General features: G+C 37.5%; 1 protein-coding gene across 1 annotated transcript in view; it reads left to right on the top strand.

The window, feature by feature from the left end:
• The window catches only part of RASEF (RAS and EF-hand domain containing), a 33,776-nt gene extending 17,557 nt beyond the window's left edge, over window positions 1-16,219 (top strand). The window contains exons 8-17 of the mRNA XM_054398003.1: window positions 265-349; window positions 3,950-4,041; window positions 6,595-6,829; window positions 7,790-7,927; window positions 8,015-8,162; window positions 10,089-10,170; window positions 11,468-11,582; window positions 12,443-12,562; window positions 14,077-14,153; window positions 16,111-16,219. Of these exons, the coding sequence (XP_054253978.1) occupies window positions 265-349; window positions 3,950-4,041; window positions 6,595-6,829; window positions 7,790-7,927; window positions 8,015-8,162; window positions 10,089-10,170; window positions 11,468-11,582; window positions 12,443-12,562; window positions 14,077-14,153; window positions 16,111-16,219 (1,201 nt within the window). The remainder of the gene's footprint in view (window positions 1-264; window positions 350-3,949; window positions 4,042-6,594; window positions 6,830-7,789; window positions 7,928-8,014; window positions 8,163-10,088; window positions 10,171-11,467; window positions 11,583-12,442; window positions 12,563-14,076; window positions 14,154-16,110) is intronic.
• Window positions 16,220-18,786: the final 2,567 nt, after the last annotated feature.

Genomic DNA, 18,786 nt, shown 5'->3' with positions numbered 1-18,786 from the left:
ACTCCAGAAGTGAAACAGGGTTTCATAGGCTGCTTCTGGAGGCTAAACTTCACAGTGCTTTTTTCATGTACAATCATTTGCTTAGGTATACAACAACATGTTTCTAGTTCCACATTTCTCTTTAGGGTTTATCTAAATTAAAAAAAAGGGGGGGGTTGATATATATTTTTACAGCTATTGTTTTTGTTATAAGTTACATAATTTTTTATGTTTTCTTTGCCCTGCTCCTGAAAGTTAAACTATGTTTCCTTGTTTCCTTGTTAGATCAGCCAACAGAAAGCTACATGACAGCAATGATGGTTTAAGAAGTGCACTTGAAAACAGTTTCAGCAAATACAACAGATCATTGGTAGGTATTATAATTTCGTTGTGTTGTACTAGAAGGTTTCAGAATGAACACACCAAATACAAATTTGTACTTCAGTGGGTACTTACGAGTTTTATTCAGTGGACTCACTCTGGAAATACATTTGCATAGCTGAAGTTTGTTTGATTTTACCTTTCTTTTGTGTAATGGAGATTTGTTAAAACACAACTACTTTCTGAGATGCTTAGGAAGCTAGTTAATTGGAAAGTAGTGAATTTGGAAAGTAGTGTAATACGCTATGGCTACATGTATCTGATGTAGTGAATAGATCATCGATTTCTCTTGCACTTAAGTATGTTTGCATTGTGTATATAGGAGCTCTCTACCACTGAAAACACACTTTTTTATGAAACTGCTTTCTTTTATTAGCAAGGTACTAATCTAATTTGAACTTTTATCCAGGCAAATTACTGAGATAATGAATAGGAAGGAATACTGATAACAGTGACCTCAGTCAGACCCTTTTGGACTGACTAAAGAGGGATCTTTTGTAAGGACAATTTCAGAGTTACAAAAACCTACTCTACACAGCCATTTTTCAGTGTTGGGAGACCTGTTAAACTCCAGAACAGTCTTAGAGCTTATGGGTGAGGATTAAAAAGAGAAGGAAGTGGCACATGTTATCATACTGAGGGTGTTTTATAGACCACCTGATGAGGAAGACCAAGTGGATGAGGCTCTCTATAGACAGATAAAAGCAGCTTTGTGTTCACAAACCTGGTCCTCCTGGGCACTTCAACCCCCTTGATGTCTGGTTGGAGTGACTGTATAGCAAGGCATCAACAGTCCAGAATATTCCTGGAATAGATTGATAATAATTTCCTCCTTCAAGTGGTAGAGGAGCCAAAAAGAAAAGATGATATGCTTGTTCTCACCAATGAGGAGGGGCTGGTATGCAATGTGAAGCTCAAGGGCAGCCTTGGATGGAGTGACTATGAAATGGTTGAATTTGTGATTCTTAGCACAATAAGGAGGGTGCATAGCAGGCTCACTAGCCTAGACTTCAGGAGAACATACTTTGAACTCCTCAGGAATCTACTTAGTAGAGTACCCTGGGATAAAGTCCTGGAGGGTAGAGTGGCCTAAGAAAGCTGGTTAGTATTCGAAGATCTCTTCCCCTGATCCCAGGAACAATCCATCCTGACAAAGAGGAAGGTGAGCAAGAATGCCTGCATGGATGAACAAGGAGCTTCTGGACAATATTAGTTGCAAAAATAAAGCCTACAGAGGGTAAAAACATGGTCAGATAACCTGGGAGGAGTACCAAGTTGCCCAAGCAGTCAGGGATCAGGTTAGGAAAGCTAAGACCCAGATTTGGTTAAATCTGTCTAGGGACATCAAGGGTAGCAGGGAAAGTATACATCAGTGACAAAACAAGAACAGGGAAGAAGCAAACCCTCTGTGGAAGGAAATGGGGGACCTCATCACACAGGATATGGGGAAGGCTGAGGTATTCAGTGACTTTTTTTCTTGATCTTCAATGATGAGGGCTCATAAACACATCATCCAAGTTGCGGAAAGCAAGGACAGGGACTGGGAGGATGAAGATCCACCCACTGTAAGAGAAGACAAGGTCTGAGACCATCTAATGAACCTGAAGGTGCACAGGTCCATGGGACCTGATGACATTTATCCGTGGATACTGAGACGATTAGCAGATGAAGTTGTAAAGCCACTTTCACATAAAATCGCAGAATGTTAGGTGCTAGAAGGGACCTCAAAATATCTTAACTCCCCTGCCAGGGCAGGATCACCTATACCGGATCACACAGGAGCACATCCAGGTGGATTTTGAATATCTCCAGAGAAGGAGACTCTACAACCCCCCTGGGCAGCCTGTTCCAGTGTTCCTTCACCCTCACAGTGAAATAATTCTTCCTCCTGTTTCCATGGAACTTCCTATGCCTCAACTTCCACTCATTGCCCCTTGTCCTGTCACTGTTTATCACCAAGAAGAGCCTGACTCCATCCTCTTGGCACTCAGTCTTTGCATATTTGTAAACATTAATGAGGTCACACCTTAGTCTCCTCCTCTCCAGACTAAAGAGCCCCAGCTCCTTCAGTCTCTCCCTGTAAGGAAGATCTTCCACTCCCCTAATAATTTTCGTGGCTCTGCGATGGACTCTTTCAAAGCAGTTCCCGGTCCATCTTGACCTAAGGGGCCTAGAACTGGACACAATACTCCAGCTGCAGCCTCACCAGGGCAGACTAGAGGGGGAGGAGAATCACTCTTGACCTACTAGCCACCCCCAATTCTAATACACTGAAGAATGGCACTGGTCTTCTTGGCCACAAAAGCACATTGCTGGCTCATGGTCAACCTTCCATGCACTAGGACCACCAGGTCCTTTCCCCATCACTGCTCTCCAACAGGTCAGTCTCCAACCTATACTGATGCATCAAATGCTTTACTGATATCAAGATAAACCACATCCACTGCTCTACCATCATCTCTCCTCCTGGTTATGCCCTCATAAAAGGCTATCAGGTTGGTTGAACATGACTTCGCCCTGGTAAAACCATGCTGACTGCTCCTAATGACCCTCTTGTCCTTGATATGCCTAAGGACAGCGCCGAGGATAAATTGTTTCATTACCTTTCTGGGGATGGAGGCGAAGCTGATCAGTCTATAGTTACCTGGGTCCTTCTTCTTACCCTTTTTGAAGGCTGGAGTGACATTTGTCATCCTCCAGTCCCCTGTCCACCATGACTTACCAAAGATACTTGAGAGTGATCCGGCAATGACCTTTGCCAGCTCCCTCAGCACCCATGGGTGCATGCCATCAGGACTCATGGATTTATGGATGTCTAGGTTACTTAACAGTTCCCTAATCCCTCATTAACCCAGTCCTCATCAATCAAGGAAAACTCCTCCTTTGTCATGTCTTCCTCTGGGGCCTCAGGGATCTGGGGCTCCTGAGAATAGCTTCCAGCTATATAGATGGAGACAAAGAATACATTTAGTAACTTCACCTTCTTTGTATCTCCTGTGACCAAGGCACCCATCTGGTTTAGTAATGGGCCTAGGTTGCCTCTAGTGTTAGTTTTTCCTGCAGTGTATTTGAAGAAGCCCTTTCTGTTGTCTTTGACCTCCCTTATGAGGTTGACCTCTGTGGACACCTTAGCTTTCCTAGTTGCCTCCCTACATCCTGTGACAGCAGTCTTATACTCCTTTCAACTGGCCAGCCCCTCCTTCCATGATCTGTAGATTCTCTTCTTCCACTTGAGTTTGCTCAGTAGTTCCCTACTCATCCATGTGAGTCTGCTGGCTCCCTTTCTTGATTTTCTACCTGTTGGATTACTCTGATCTTGAGCTTGGAAGAAGAGGTCCTTGAATATGAACCAATTATCGTGGGCCCCTTTGCCCTCTAGTACCCTGTCCCTTAATGCTTGCAACAGTAGAGCCTAAATCATATATGTAATGGGATTGCTGACATCCAGTTCTATATAAAATGTGATGTTTGATTAAAAATAAGTAGTAGAATGTACATGAAAAGACAGTAATTTTGGTGATGCACAGTTCATCGAGACAGCAGATGTGTCCATCAAACTTGTTATGCATTTTTAATGTATCTGTTGCAGCGGTTAGCAAACACCTCACCTGGAAGTACTATTTCTAGAAGCAGTCCTAAATCTAATGGTGGGCAGTCTCCTCTAAACCTACGGTATGACAGGTAAGCCAGGTTTGCTTTTATTAAGTTTAAAAAAAATAGAGTGTTGCACTTGACTTTGAAGAGCAAATATTGTCAAATAACAGAATAGTCCTGTCTGATTCAGAAGGAATATGTGACTATAATATCCAAAGTTTACTGCAGTCAGTCCCTTTTCAATGACCTCAGAAAGTTCAGGAAAACTTTCCACTGCAAGTCATGAAATTATGGAGAGGTCAGACAGCCTCATTTAATCTGGCACTGCTGGATTCTCACTCTTCCTTCCTTGTTGCCTGAGAAACTACAAAAGTTTCTCATGGACCTCTGTTACATAGCTTACTCAGTATACTTGGGAAATAAAACATTTTTGGTCATCATATCCTCAGCCTGTATGTCTGGTTTTCCCATGTAATGATTCTTACAAAGGTATGTAAGCTTAGTTCCTCAGAACAATGAAAAAGAGTAATAAATGCACTTGTATATTAATGGGATAAGAGCCAGAGAAAATGGCAATAAGGTAACTAAATAAAAATATTAAGAGGTCAGGGCTGCTGTGGTTTTGTACTTACTGGATTTAGGTAATTGATTAGAGTGTCTTCAGATCATTGCTGAGACTCTCACTGAAGTCACTGGGCACTGGATCCCACTTTGAGTGCCTGTAGTCCATGCTATGTTTTTGCACCTTTTCTTTTTTTTTTTTTTTTTCCCCCCAAACAGAACTGACAGCAAAAATACATGTCCTTACTCAATTGTTAAATTGTTTTATGCTACTTTTCTTTCAGTGATACATCAAGCTCTAGAGACCTTTCTACTAGAATTCTTAGTAGTCTGTGTTTTACATTTTGCCAAAGCAATTAGTATCTTTGGTAGGGATTAAGTTGGTTTCTGTTTCACACGAATAATATGCCTATTCATTCGGTATTGTTACTCCTCTCTTGCTCTCTCCATGTGAGATGTACTTGCTCACTGCAAAGTTTTGCTTGTGGAGAACTGATTCCTTCTGCTGGATGCAGATAAAACTAGTTTCCCTCATTTGGACACTGCACTTTTTAAGAGGCATCTGCTACTAAGTTACATATTACATTGAGTAATTTTCTGAAGGGATAACTAAAGCCTCTCTGTAGGCTTATTAGTGTCCTTCTTGATGAATATTTATGAGTATCTGCTACATAGTTCAAATCTTGCATTTCCATGAAAGTGAGAAGTGCAAGCTCCTTTACAAGACACTGTGATGGGAATAAAAGTTATTCTTAAAAGTTATTCTTAACAGGTGTGACTTAGTGTTGAAAGACAGAAAGAGATATGAATGTTCATTTTCAGTTCTTTGCTGACATCAGATCAATGCTAAGAGATACTGATTTGCATTCTTACATGTTTTAATCAGTTTTCACTAGTAGATAATTGTGGGGTTTTTATGCTTTATCATACATCTTGGTCTAAGTCGCTTTAAGCATGTACAGAGGTCCTAGCATTGAATTCACACCTTTATTTCAGGGAATACCTGACAAGCTTAATTTTTTTCTACTAAGTGCCCTTCCTCTGTATTTCAGCAATTTGGTGTAGGCTAGTAGGTGTGTGAATAGTGTGGATGTTGTGGTATTCCACATTAAACATCATGGTCCTTCATATGATTATCATTAGCTTGACTGGATGTCAGTTAGATGGTCTGGATGTTGTTGCATGGTGATGCCTCTGTCACTCTTGTTTGTCTGATTGCAGGGAGGAATTATATTGAACTACGTAAGAGCTTCATTATTTAGTGGTTCTCCCCAGTATACTCTTCTGTACCGTGCTGTTGCACTGGGAGCTCTCAGCTCCTCTGGAACTAAACTATCTTTAAAAAGACTGATGCTGGCCTTGTCTCTTCTAGCAGTTCAATGCTTCACATCCATTCCTAATGGGGCAGAGCCTTACTGGTTCTCTTTTCTCCACTGTGACTTGGAGACTTTTTCTACCTCACATTTGTTTGTGTCTATCACTGTCTTGCTGTGGGAACAGGATTATGATTGTAGCCATAGTAAACTTTTTTAAAAGATTGAATATTTTATTATTAATTTTATTAATCCTTATTAATAATGTATTAATCCTTATTAATCCTTAGTTTCATTATCATAAATAACGTCTTTTGCTGTAAGCTGTCATTGCTGCATCCATTTAAGTATATTTCTTCATTTGAAATGAAAGGAAAAAGGCCTTTGAAGGAAGGGTGAGGGGAAAGGATGGACTTCTGTGTAAAACCTTAGGTTTTGCATACCCTACCAAACTGTAAGAAAAGACATTTCAATATTACATGAACTCAGTTGACCCCTTTTTTTAGTATTTTCATCTGTTATCTATTGCTCTACATGCTTCTTTGAGCAAATCCATTCATTTAAATTGGATACAACATTCAAGGCCATTTCATATGTCCTAGAATATACCAAAATTAGCTAAACCATCAGCTATGATATTCTGCCTTTGATGTCTTCATAGTAGGTAATTTTCTGAATCTTTCATTTAAAATTGTTTTTTTCTGTGTATGAATAAGCAGACATTTGTATAATAATTTTTTCCACCTCTCCAATATTTTCATGTTAGATCATCGCATTCTTCTTGTGTGGACGAAGATTATGATTCTTTAGCACTTTGTGATCCTATGCAAAGGATAAACTATGAAGTTGACAGCTTGCCTGAGAGCTGTTTCGACAGTGGCTTGTCTACCCTGAGGGATTCAAATGAGTATGATTCAGAAGTGGAGTACAGGCAGCAAAGGATTTTTCAGAGGTCACAATGTATGCAAGAAAGCTTTGGTGGTGATGCTTCTGATACAGATGTAAGTCTCCTTCTCTGAGAAAAACCTTAGGTTGCAGACAAAGTTAGTTTTCTGTTTTTAAAGTGAAGTGGATTATTGCCCTTAAGCCAGGTAAAATGAAGTATTTGGGTTATATGCATTTAAATAAGATTAGTGACAATTTTGAGGAGAATGAATAAACAGTTACTTCTCTTTAAAATAAAATGCTTGGGTTTAATTTTGGATAGATTTTTCAGGTAATAATTTTTGAGGTACACGTTTATTAAAGCTGTTAAAGAGCAGGTAGACAGGCATCTGTTTTCTAGTGGCTAAAAAGCAGCTACTGTAGAAGTAAAATGCATTTCTGTTTGCTATATCTTACTATGCTATGGCAGTGAATTAAAAAATGACATACATGAGAAAAAATTTGTTCATACATTTACTTACACAGTAAGTCTCAGAGAACTTAGAAATGTAGGAAGGTGTTACTGTGTCCATTTTATTGTTAGTAAAACAGATTTACTAATGGCTTGTATTAAGCACACCAGAATACAGGTCTTTTACAGCAGATCCTTTACTGTGACATTTAGTCATAGGATTTTCAGCTATCCTGTATTTACTTTTGCTTGACTAGTAATAGCATCGAGACTAATGTCCTGTGGGGAAATTCTCAATTTTTGTAAAATAAGTTCTGAAATAAATTGTTTATTGTAATGACTTTTTATCTGAAGGAAATGAATTTGTTGTATCTGGGAAGAATACTGAAAACATTTATGCCAAACAGCAAACATGGTGAAGAACCAAATGTAGAATACAGTAAACAGAAAAAGTGAATAACACAATAATCTCAATATATTGCCTGGAAATGCACATCTCTATTTGGATTAAAGAGAGTTTAATCTGTTAAAACTGTTAAAACAAATGTTTGAGTCAGTGTTATCTGTGCCTTTCTAAAAAGCCTACTTTTCTCACTAGAATTAACACACTATCTTGTGCTTTCAGGTTCCAGAGATAAGGGATGAGGAAGCATACAGTCCTGATAACAGCAGTACAGTATTGGACTGGAAGTCCTCACAACCAGTAAGTCGAAGCAGCTCAATTGCTTCAACAAGGAAATACATATCTGCTCTTGCTCCTCAGGTAATCAATTTTATAGGGAAAAAATATGTTTAATATAGAGAATATTCTTTATATGAGTTGAAATAGAGGAATTCTTATTATTTCCAGTCAGATGCAACTGAACATACTCCAAAATACCCCAGTTCGGAGAAGGCTTACAAGATTGTTCTTGCTGGAGATGCAGCAGTGGGAAAATCCAGTTTCCTTATGAGACTTTGCAAAAATGAATTTCGAGGCAATACTAGTGCAACTCTGGGTATGGTTCTTCTTAAAATACTAGAGTGAATTTCATTGCTCTTCTGCAGGAGTGAAAAGATTACTCTCTGTGATTGCTTGCAGGTGGGAGGAATTTTCAACCCACCACACCTGAATATACACACAAAGTTTCTTAGGCTATGAAGTATAATTGAATGCTAAAGCTTAGAAGTGCCTAATGGCTGTTTTGAGTGGATAATACTGTACTACTCTAATCTAGTTTCTTCTTGCAAAGCACAGAGTGTGTTCCTGAACAACACAAAGCACCAGAAAAGGGACAAGGGAAGGCCAACAGATGTCATCTATCTGGATTTTTTTAAAGTACCCCCCAACATCCTGCTCTCTGTGCTGGAGTGATAGGGGTTTGATGGGTGGACTGTCCAGTATAAGGAACTGGTTGGGTGGTCGCATAGAAAGGTTAGTGGTCAATGGTTCTGTGTCCAGATGGAGATGGGTGACAAGTAATATCCCTCAGGGTCTGTACGGGTAGCAGTGCTGTTCAATATCTTCATCAATGATACAGACGGTGGAATTGAATGCACCCTCAGCAAGTTTGCAGATGACACCAAGCTGAGTGGTGCAGTTGATAAAAATGAAGGAGGGGATGCCAGCTAGAGGGACCTAGACAGATTGGAGAGGTGGGCTGAGGAGAATCTCATGAGGTTCAGTAAGACAAAGTGCAAGGTTCTGCACCTAGATTGGGGCAACCCTCGATATCAACACAGACAGGGGGATGATGAAATTGAGAGCAGCCCTGCAGGAAAGGACTTAGGGCTACTAGGGATTGAGAAGCTGGGTATGAGCCAGCAATGTTCACTTGCAGCCCAAAAGACCAGCTGCATCCTAGGCCACATCAAAAGAAGAGAGGCCAGCAGGATTCCTCTGCTCTAGTGAGACCTCACCTGGAGTACTATGTCCATCTATGGGACCCCCAACACAAGAGAGACACAGACCTGATGGAGTGGGTCCAGATGAGGGCCACAAAGATGATCAGAGGGCCGGAGCACCTCTGCTGTGAAGACAGGATGAAAGAATTTGGGCTGTTGAGCCTGGAGGAGAGAAGGCTCTGGTGAGACCTTATTGGAGCATTTCAATGTCTGAAGGAGACTTACAGGAAGGATGGGGAAGGACTGTTTAGAGGGGCTTGTAGTCATAGGATGAGGGATGATGGTTTTAAACTGGAGCAGGGTAGATTTAGGAGGAAGTTCTTTACAATGAGATTGGTAAAATACTGGAACAGGCATTTGGTTGAGGCCCTGTCCCTGTAGTCACTGAAGATCATACTTGATGTGGCCTTGGGCAGTCTGGTCCAGTTGGGGATGTCCTTGCTGACTGTGGGGAGGTCAGACTAGATGACCTTTGGAGGACCCTTCTAGCCTGGACCATTCTAGGATTCTATACCTTGATGTCTTTCATACCATTTTTGGTCTTCATTTCCTCAAAGTGTTATTGCAGCCTTAGGTTAAATGTAACTGGAGGGATTTCTGACTAACATGTGGGTGTATTATTATAGCTATCAGCTAACAAATTGCAATTTTTATCTTCCAATCAAAACGTAGTTACATATTTATTGCTTCTGAGCTAGGATTTTTGTTCTAGTTTATTCTTTTCTTCCTTGACTTGAAATAAATTCTGTTTTACGAAACATTGGTTTTTTCTTCCAAAAAGCAAAATAAAGTTGGTCACTTGTATCAGTGCTTCTGTTAAAATGTATGGTCAAAATATTTCTTTAAATATTTTTCTACAGACAACTTGAGTATATTCAAGGTATTATTGTAGTCAAAGGCTGTGTGAATGACCAAAATCTCATTATTAAAAGAGATTAGTTTTGAAATTACTGTTGTATATGGCACTTAGCTTTTCTTTTTCTGTGGCCTTTTAACATTATCTATGTTTTTGGTTAGACTATACACTTTATTCTTTTCAGGTGTGGATTTTCAAATGAAAAGACTGATTGTTGATGGAGAACCCACAGTGCTACAGCTGTGGGACACAGCTGGGCAGGAGAGGTTAGTGATTGTCTGCATTTGCATAATTTCAATTTGATCCTTTCTGGAAGACTATAGCTTTTATTCATCTAGGGAAAAAAATCTGCTAAATAATAGATTGCCCTATACTAAATTGGTATGGCTGTATGTAATATCATAAACAAATCTGATTATGCTCTGCAGAGATCATAAAATGGGTGGAACATTTGTTAAGTTTGGTGATGCTTGAAGGTAATATTTTCTCTCTCTAGAGGGAAACAGTTGAGGTGCACCACAGCATTAATTAATTACATTCTTATGTCCCTCTCCTGCAGTACAAAAAGATAGAGTAGATACATGTTGTTTCTCCCATTTTTGGTCTTTAGCTTTCTTTCTCCTTTTACAGACCTGTATTTCTGAGCAGGTTTTGTCTTAGAGATTCCTTTCCCTTCACCCCCCTCTACTTCTCTTTTAAAGTCCTAACCCTGATTTGCAATGTATTCAGTGTACAAAAACCTTTTCCCAAAGACTTTAAAAATATTTATGGCAAAATTGTACAGATTGCTGAAAGAATATTTAAGGTTCTTCAGAGTATTCTGTAGAATTTCCTCAAAAATCTGTAACATCCTTACTTGAGAACCATTGCTTCTTTACTGACATCCTTTTGGGCTTATTAAAGATTAATTTCACACCTTGAAAGTCAGTTTTATCCATTCATTGACCAAGATTTGTCTTGGGCTGTATGTGTTTACTTTTGCCTGAATGAGTCATTTATGTGAAGTAGGTAGGTAGAGGCCAAATCATTCCTCTCCCACATAATACATTTGTGAAGTGTATTTTCATATAATGTAAATATCTAGTCACTGTACTTGGTTGTTAGGTAGATTGTGCTACGTTCATAGCAAAGATTACTGTAACTAATGAATTAATTCCTGGAATAAATGTATTGGTTTGATATTTTTTTTTCAGCTCTAGTAGAGTAACCCAACTAAAAGTGTGCAATTATACATAAATGAAAAAGTCCTGCCACTGAATCAAAAGTATGGTGCAAAGCATATTGTTTGTAATAGATACACTGTGGATTGTTTTGGTACAAAAAATATTGATTGCTGGTTATAACATATTCTTGTTTATCTTTATGAAGTGTTTGTAACCCTGCATCAGCAGTTTTCAAGAACTACTTACAAAAGAAGCTATGAGGAAATTCATCTTGTAATATGGAGAAAGTCCGACTCAGTAGTGCAATAAAGTAATGCTGTGTTCACAATGATGTTAAATTGAATCATTTTTTGACAATGTGGCATTGTGCAAATCTTTTTTTTTCTTTTTTTGATGAAAGGTTCCGAAGTATTGCTAAATCATACTTCAGAAGAGCAGATGGTGTCTTACTGCTCTATGACATCACATGTGAAAAAAGCTTTCTTAATGTGCGAGAATGGGTGGATATGATTGAGGTAACATCCTTGCGAATATACAGCTTACAAATTGTGTTTCACTATATTGTTAACCTTATTAGTTACAAAATGTTGATATCTGTATCTTGGAATTAGCCAGACTGCAATCTTTCGTAGAAGTAAAAGCCATGCAAAAATCCTAAATGTATGCTGACAATATTTGGTTAGTGTTAAAGCTGATACATCTTTTTGTTCTGTAAAAATGTATTGTGTAATCACGCCCTTCCTATTAACATTCTTTTGAAATTAAAATGAGAACCCATTTCAAGTACTTCTTGTGCGTAACTTGAGTATTCCTTGGAGCCTTTGCATTTGAGACCGATGTTAAATTTTCATAATTCAAGTGAAATTTTCAGTACTTCTTTCTACGGTTACTTCTTGTTTGTTTATTTGAAAATAAATTTGCCTTCAATTAAAGGAGTTTTTCTCCTGTTCAGGACGTGTTTAACGGGAGGCAAAGTAATAAGCAAAATCTTCAGTTCATCTTCTGAAAGCTGTTTCTTTTAATTATGGTACAGGAGTTGGTCACTTCTCCCTTAGTAATTTTGTCATGTAGCATTTGGATACAATAACTGTTTCTTTTAGATGAACATAACACATGAAATTCCTGGTTGGCAAAGAGGACTTATGGGAAGGGAAAGACTTCATTCCTAGCTGATGTTTAAGCTGGCTGCTTAAGTACTGACTACCTCATGAAAAGTTATCAGTGTAACTTTCGTAGTCTGTTGGGTAGTTTTGATAGTATGCAAATTTTTTTTTTTGGTGGGGGTGGGGAAGGAAAATGTTATGTCATGGTGATGATGGTTACTTTTTTGTATGCTGAGAGTTCTAGCAGTAAGAAAACAAGTTCTTCTTTACAGGATGCAACTCATGAGAATATTCCAATTATGATGGTGGGAAACAAAGCAGATCTCCGTCAAGCTTTTACAGCACAAGGGCACAAATGTCTGCCTATAAATTATGGAGAAAAGCTGGCTATGGTAAGGTCCAAGTTTACCTCTTCAGTATGAAATGATTTTAGGAGCTTGAATCTGAAAACCGGTCTTTGCCTGGTCACTTGTTCAAATCTAGTAATTAAGATTCATGGATACTTATAATGAAAACTATCCTATTTTGATGGTGTTTGACAGGTTAAATCACATCTTTTTGTCCGCTGAGCTGAACTTTGTTATTGGCTGGGGTAGTCTTCTCAGCCTTCACAGTGGAAAAGTGGATGGTTTCTCTGCTGCCAAAGAGAAATTGCCTGTGCAGACACACTAGTGAACACATGAGGCTTTTTGCCTGACTTGTGCCTGTTCATCTTTTGAGTGGAGTATTTCTTCTTCAAGAGATTTATCTTGTCTTCCTGCCACTTCTACACAAATGAAAAAGGAAATTTCTGCTGTAAATAGAGTAGGGTTTGCATTAATTTAAATAGGGGATAAAGGATGGGTGTATCCCATATTTTGGAGGAAAAATGGAGTGCTTGCACAAATAATTGCTCATAGCGGGGCAGATATCATGGCTGTTACTTAGGGGAATGATGTTTCTGTCTAGCCTAGACTACCAGATACTGTGTGAGTGCATGAGTAGCTAACGAGCTTCTTTTGCTAACCTGTCCTAGCAACTCTTTTTGCATTTTGTAGTCTTGTGGACAAGAGGATTGAGTCTGGACATTAAGCCTATGATATGCTTTTTATTAATTTTGTTAATTCAGAATATACTGAATATAAGCAAGATAAATTAAATAGAAATTACTGGTTTTTTTAACAGTACTAAAGTGCACGTATCGGCGAATGAAGAGTAACAGAAGTCCTGTTCATTTAAATGTGTGTCATCTTTCTTTGTGTTATTGAGGAAACTATTTGTATTTGAACATACGTATTCACATGGGAATAATTTCAGATTAGTTAACTGTAACAGTGTGAGCTGAAATCCCCCCACACTGACAATAACCAGGCTAACTCAGTCTGGAAGCAAATGAAAGCTGTATTTATAAGCAAATCTACAATCTAAGATGAAATGCAATGAATATGTACAAATATACACTATTCACAACATTTACAAATATGTACAATCAACAGATAAGCACAACCAAGTTCCGTTTGCTTCCCCCAAAAGGGGGGACCTCCCAAGGGGCCTCCTCCCCAACCAGAAGGACCCAGACCCCCCTGGCAGAAGGCAGAGAGTTAAGAAGCAGAGGGGCTGTTAAACTTAGCTCACCAAGGTTAGTGTGTTATCTTCAGCCAGAAGAGGAGAAGAAGAAGCCACACAGAAGCCCATCAAGCTGCGAACTGCAGACTCTGACTGCCCCAACTTTGTTTTGAGTAGTGGTTCTTAAACATTTCTATCTATCCAAAGGAAGTGTTTAGAACAATTGTTATTTTGCTTTCTTACACCCAATAGTGACTTATTTACATTCTTTAGCTTTCTCTGCTTGAACTTTGTAAAGAAAAAATTAAAAAGACAGTTTTTAAACCATCACATTGACTCAACATCTTACTTTTACTCACAGACTTACAATGCGCTTTTCTGTGAAACAAGTGCTAAAGATGGATCTAATATTGTAGAAGCAGTTCTTCATCTTGCTCGGTAAGTAGCCACGTTTTTATTTTCAAATAAACACATCTGAGTATATTTTATGTAACAAGGACATTATATACGTATATACATACAAAGATACACATGTACTTTTGAAATGGTACTAACATCAAATTAAACAAACAAAAAAAAATTAAAAAGAACACCATGTTAAATCTTAATGGATAAATGCAACAGAGGATTTATTCTCAGATAAATCAAATTATATTTTTTTGCTTCTGAATGTTACAAAGCTGTCTCAATAATTATTTAAATTAGAACTCAGTTACGGAGCTCACAATTTAAAAAAAACTGGTGAATGAATTACATTTTTAAATGATACATGGATTCACTTTTGTAATTTTTTTCCCCAAATGTATATAATTGTGTGTATAATTATTTCTTAGTTATTTCACATATATTACTATATATTGTTTTATTACTGACCATTCTAGTCCCACACAGTTTCTTGATGTCCGTTTCTCTAAATAATTAAAAAGATAGACATTCTGATTCTATCCATTTAGTAGCCTGATATTTCTATGATAATATGTGAGCCAGACATTACTACCTTTCCAAGCCATTTTTGGTTACAATATAATTTTGAATGGCTGTCAGTATGTACTGAATCTTCAGACTCTTAAGTTTTCAGGTTAATCCACAGAGCTTGAGGTTATAACTACAAATCACATTCATGTGACTTTTGCAACAATCTAATGCAATAATCTAACTTTTTGATACTTGGTCAGTATTTGATTTTTTTATTGTTAAAGTATTTCTGATTAACGTGATTTTGAATACAAAATAATGGCTTTCTAAAGAACATTGTTGCTTCTTCACATGAAGCTTTCAAGAGCACTTGTATTTCCAGGAAAGTTCATCCATCAGAGATGCAGCAAGAACGCAGGAATTTATCTGTCAATATCAATGTGAAGTTAATTACTAATTTGTTAAATGACTTATTTCCAAGAACCTGGCTGTGAATGCAGCAATGGATTATGAAATTGGAGAACATGTATAGCACAGTTATATAATAATCACTGGTGAAAATTACTTCTGATGTTTAAACATGATAACTCTGTTTAACTGTTTCAAGGATAAAATAATGTTTTGGCAGTTGGAGCCTCTCTTTTCAAATTCAAAACCCAAACTAAAATCAACCAAGTAAAAAATTGTTGTTCACAAGGCCAATTGATCCTCAAATGGTCTAGGCATTACCCAGAACCTTGGTCTGTAATGCTGGGCTGCAATTTCTTTACTCAAGTCTAAGTAATTTATATTCCTTGAGAGAAGCATTTAATTTTAAAATAAAAATTTCTCAGTGATCATTTCCTTGACATTGTTTTATGAGAGGAACTTCCTGAATTTTTAAAATATATATATATTATTTTTAAAAATATCTATATATATCGATATAGATCTATATAAAAAGCAGGAAATTTTGGAGCTAGCTTTTGACATTATAGGGTCCCATGGAAAGAATATAGATCAATAACCAGCTTTTAAGACTGTGTTTTTAATAAAACATCCAACAACATGTGATTTTTCTTTGAGGGGTAATCTGTGCTTGAAATTGCAATTATTTAGTTCTGTTCTTCCAACTATGAAGAAATTCTTTTTCTATGATAATATGCTAAGGCAAACATATTAAAGGAAAATCATCAAAAGAAAAGGAGAGAGAAAACAAAACACAATGGAACATACCAGAAATTACTATGTTCCTGTAACTATCTCTGTGATTTGTATAAAAATACTGATATGACTCCTGAATAAAAATTGCAAGGCATGTTGATCATGTGCACTAAACCCTGCAGTTTTAGCCACAGAACAGATGATAGTGCAGTCTGTGACATATACTGGGAGAAACAGAACAGTGACCATGAATAGAAATGTATTAATTGAATGCCCTTTTTTCTTTTTTTTTTTTGTTATTTTGATTGTTTGTTTGATTTTTTTTTTTTTTTTACAGTGAAGTGCGAAAACGTAGTGATAATCAAGATGATAGGAGGTCAGTAACCAGCCTGGCCGAGACACCTATCAAAAAATCAGCGCTCACGAAAAACTGTTGCAGTGTTTAAGTATCATGTATTTTTCCTGACCTAAATAATAATTATTTTTATTTTTTTTTAAAGAAGGATTTCAATAATTTATTCTTTTTACTGGGGATTTATAAATTTGTGTATTTAGAAATTGCACATCCAAGTTAAAAATCCAGACTACTTTCTACTCATTGATATTTGCACGCTTGCTTTGCCCAAGTAGGCTCTGATTTCATTACTTTTCTGATGTAATGTGAGTCAATGAAGCGAGCTCAGAATCGATCCTACAGTACTCACTGCATACACGATTGTCATATTTTATCTTTTTTTACCTGCTTTTTTCTTTATGATCTCAATACTTCTTAAAATACAGAGCATGGTAATATCATGTACTACTCACAGGTTAAGAAAAAATCACAGCTTTGATTAATTTAATCTTTTTGCTCTTATCTGCTTAGCTAGTTTTTTGAAGGCCTTAAGTTATATATTGATGATACGTTTCCTACGAAACTCCCAAATGGTTAAAATATTGCCAAGATCTAGGTGACCCCTAGGTTCAGGGCATGAATTATTATGTGTTCCTGTTTGGAGAAGACGTTGGCAGGTTCATGGGGGGTTCTGGTATAATTTTGCGGAAGTTGGTAAGTTGCAATTTTTTTAATTTTGGGAGTCGGGGTTTGATTCAGAACCGAGAAGTAAAATACAATTCTGATCTGATCCTACACAGCTCGGCATTGAAAGGAATGTTTGTGTGGACCATTACGATTCAAAATTCCAGAGAGACTATAATACCTGTGATGTGTAGGATTACTGAGATGAATTAATGATCCAGCACCTGCCTGTTTGTTTAGTCTAGATCATTATTAGTGTTACAGAGAGATATGGGTTGTAATTTTCCGCTTGTAATTCAAATGTCTTCCATTCAGACAGTAATTGAGATTTTGTAATAGTACAGAGGAGTCTAGTTTAATCGATATTCTTTATGCATTTTTAAAGTTTTAAACCTGCAGGTGAAAGAATTGCTGCACATGCATAAGCATCTGTATAAACTGTTCATTAAAAGAAGTTTTTGAAGTGAGCAGCAAGCAGTTAACCTTAATGAGAATTCCTTTGCCTGATTTTACGAAAATTCTGAAAAACTCACTAGTGGGTGGTAGCATTTGGTGTCAGGGTCTCTAAAAGCTGGCTTATTATTACTTACAATAGTTCCCAACAGTCCTATTATGTAGTAAAAATTATAGGTATTTCTACAGTTAACAAACACGATCCAGTTCTTGTCAGCTTTCACTAATTTTGATTGAAATGGGATAAGGCTCCTTCAGAGCCAGGAAAACGTTTCATTCTTTTCTGTGTATCTTAATAAAACATCTCCAGGTTAAAACCTAGCTGAGTAAATCAACCTTGAGTAAAGTTCTATGGGCTGATTGGAAAACTATATGACTAGCTGCTGTTCCTGAATTTTATCAGCATTTCATTTGAACACTGTATTGCTTGTGCTATCAGTGTTTTAAAATGTTGACTTCACAGAAACAGGATGGTTCATCATTAAAAAAAAAAAGTTTTAAAGAAGTAAAACCAATGTTTTTAAGCATCCTTTTCAATCTCTAGATCAGAGCAACTAATCATTAGGTAACTATCTGAAAGACAGAGAAATCTTAATACCAGAAGGAGTAACATATTTTTATTTCACTGTGTTGTACTTCAACCCTAGAAGGGAAAATATGTTTGGCATCCTTTTTTGAAGTAATAAGGGACGCTTCACACGCTACCTTATTCCACTTCAGGTTTGTAGCATCTCACCTCACTGTAGTCCTGAGTCTTTTCTGGAGCAGGTGGCAGAGAATGAAGAAGTTGCAGGTGTGCCAGAAATGTGCCTGGTCACAAAAGCATTGCTTATAATTAACTCTGTATTATTTAAACAAGAAAACTACAGCTGTAATTAGCTTCTCCGAGGAGAAAATCATGCTTAACTGAGTGCATTGATAACAGCCTTTTCCTGTGTTGTGTGTAAAAGCTTCTCTATCCTCAAAGTAGTGAAATGGAAGTAGAATTAAAGTAGAATTAATGTGGACTGTACTTCCACATAGTTCTTTCTGCAGCAGTAGGGAGGAGAGGGAGACTTAGTTTCTGAAGTGTAAGCTTACCTGTAGGCATTTGCATTTTCTCAGGATGAGGTCATGTTTATAAGCTGTTCCTTACATACAAAATTGTTGTTCTGCCAGTGTAATTAGCTTCTGTTAAATTATAGGAATTAGATTCAGTGTTCTGTGTCTCCTGAACCACGGCATTTGAATTGCTCTGTGGTCTTGACCTGCTGTAAATGAGGTGAATTGTATTTACCTAAACCTTGCTGACACACCTGCATGAGAAAACTGAAAACATTGTTGGATACAGAGAATCACATCAAGTTGTTTGCAGGAAGGATTTCTGGAAATGCTTTTGTCAAACCTACCATGCACCTAAGCAGAGACAGAGTTGCCAGCCCTAGATCAGGTTAATGGTGTGTTTGGTTAGCTAGGCTATGAAAAATACATAAAGATACCACTACCATTCTCTGTAACCTGGTTCTTGTGTTTTGTTCAACCTTGGGTTCCCAAGTGGTTAAA

Source organism: Indicator indicator, chromosome Z (genome assembly GCF_027791375.1).
Source record: "Indicator indicator isolate 239-I01 chromosome Z, UM_Iind_1.1, whole genome shotgun sequence".
Taxonomy (NCBI): Eukaryota; Metazoa; Chordata; class Aves; order Piciformes; family Indicatoridae; genus Indicator; species Indicator indicator.
The sequence above is the reverse complement of the archived record's forward strand: the minus strand, read 5'-3'. Positions and strand labels throughout refer to the sequence as shown.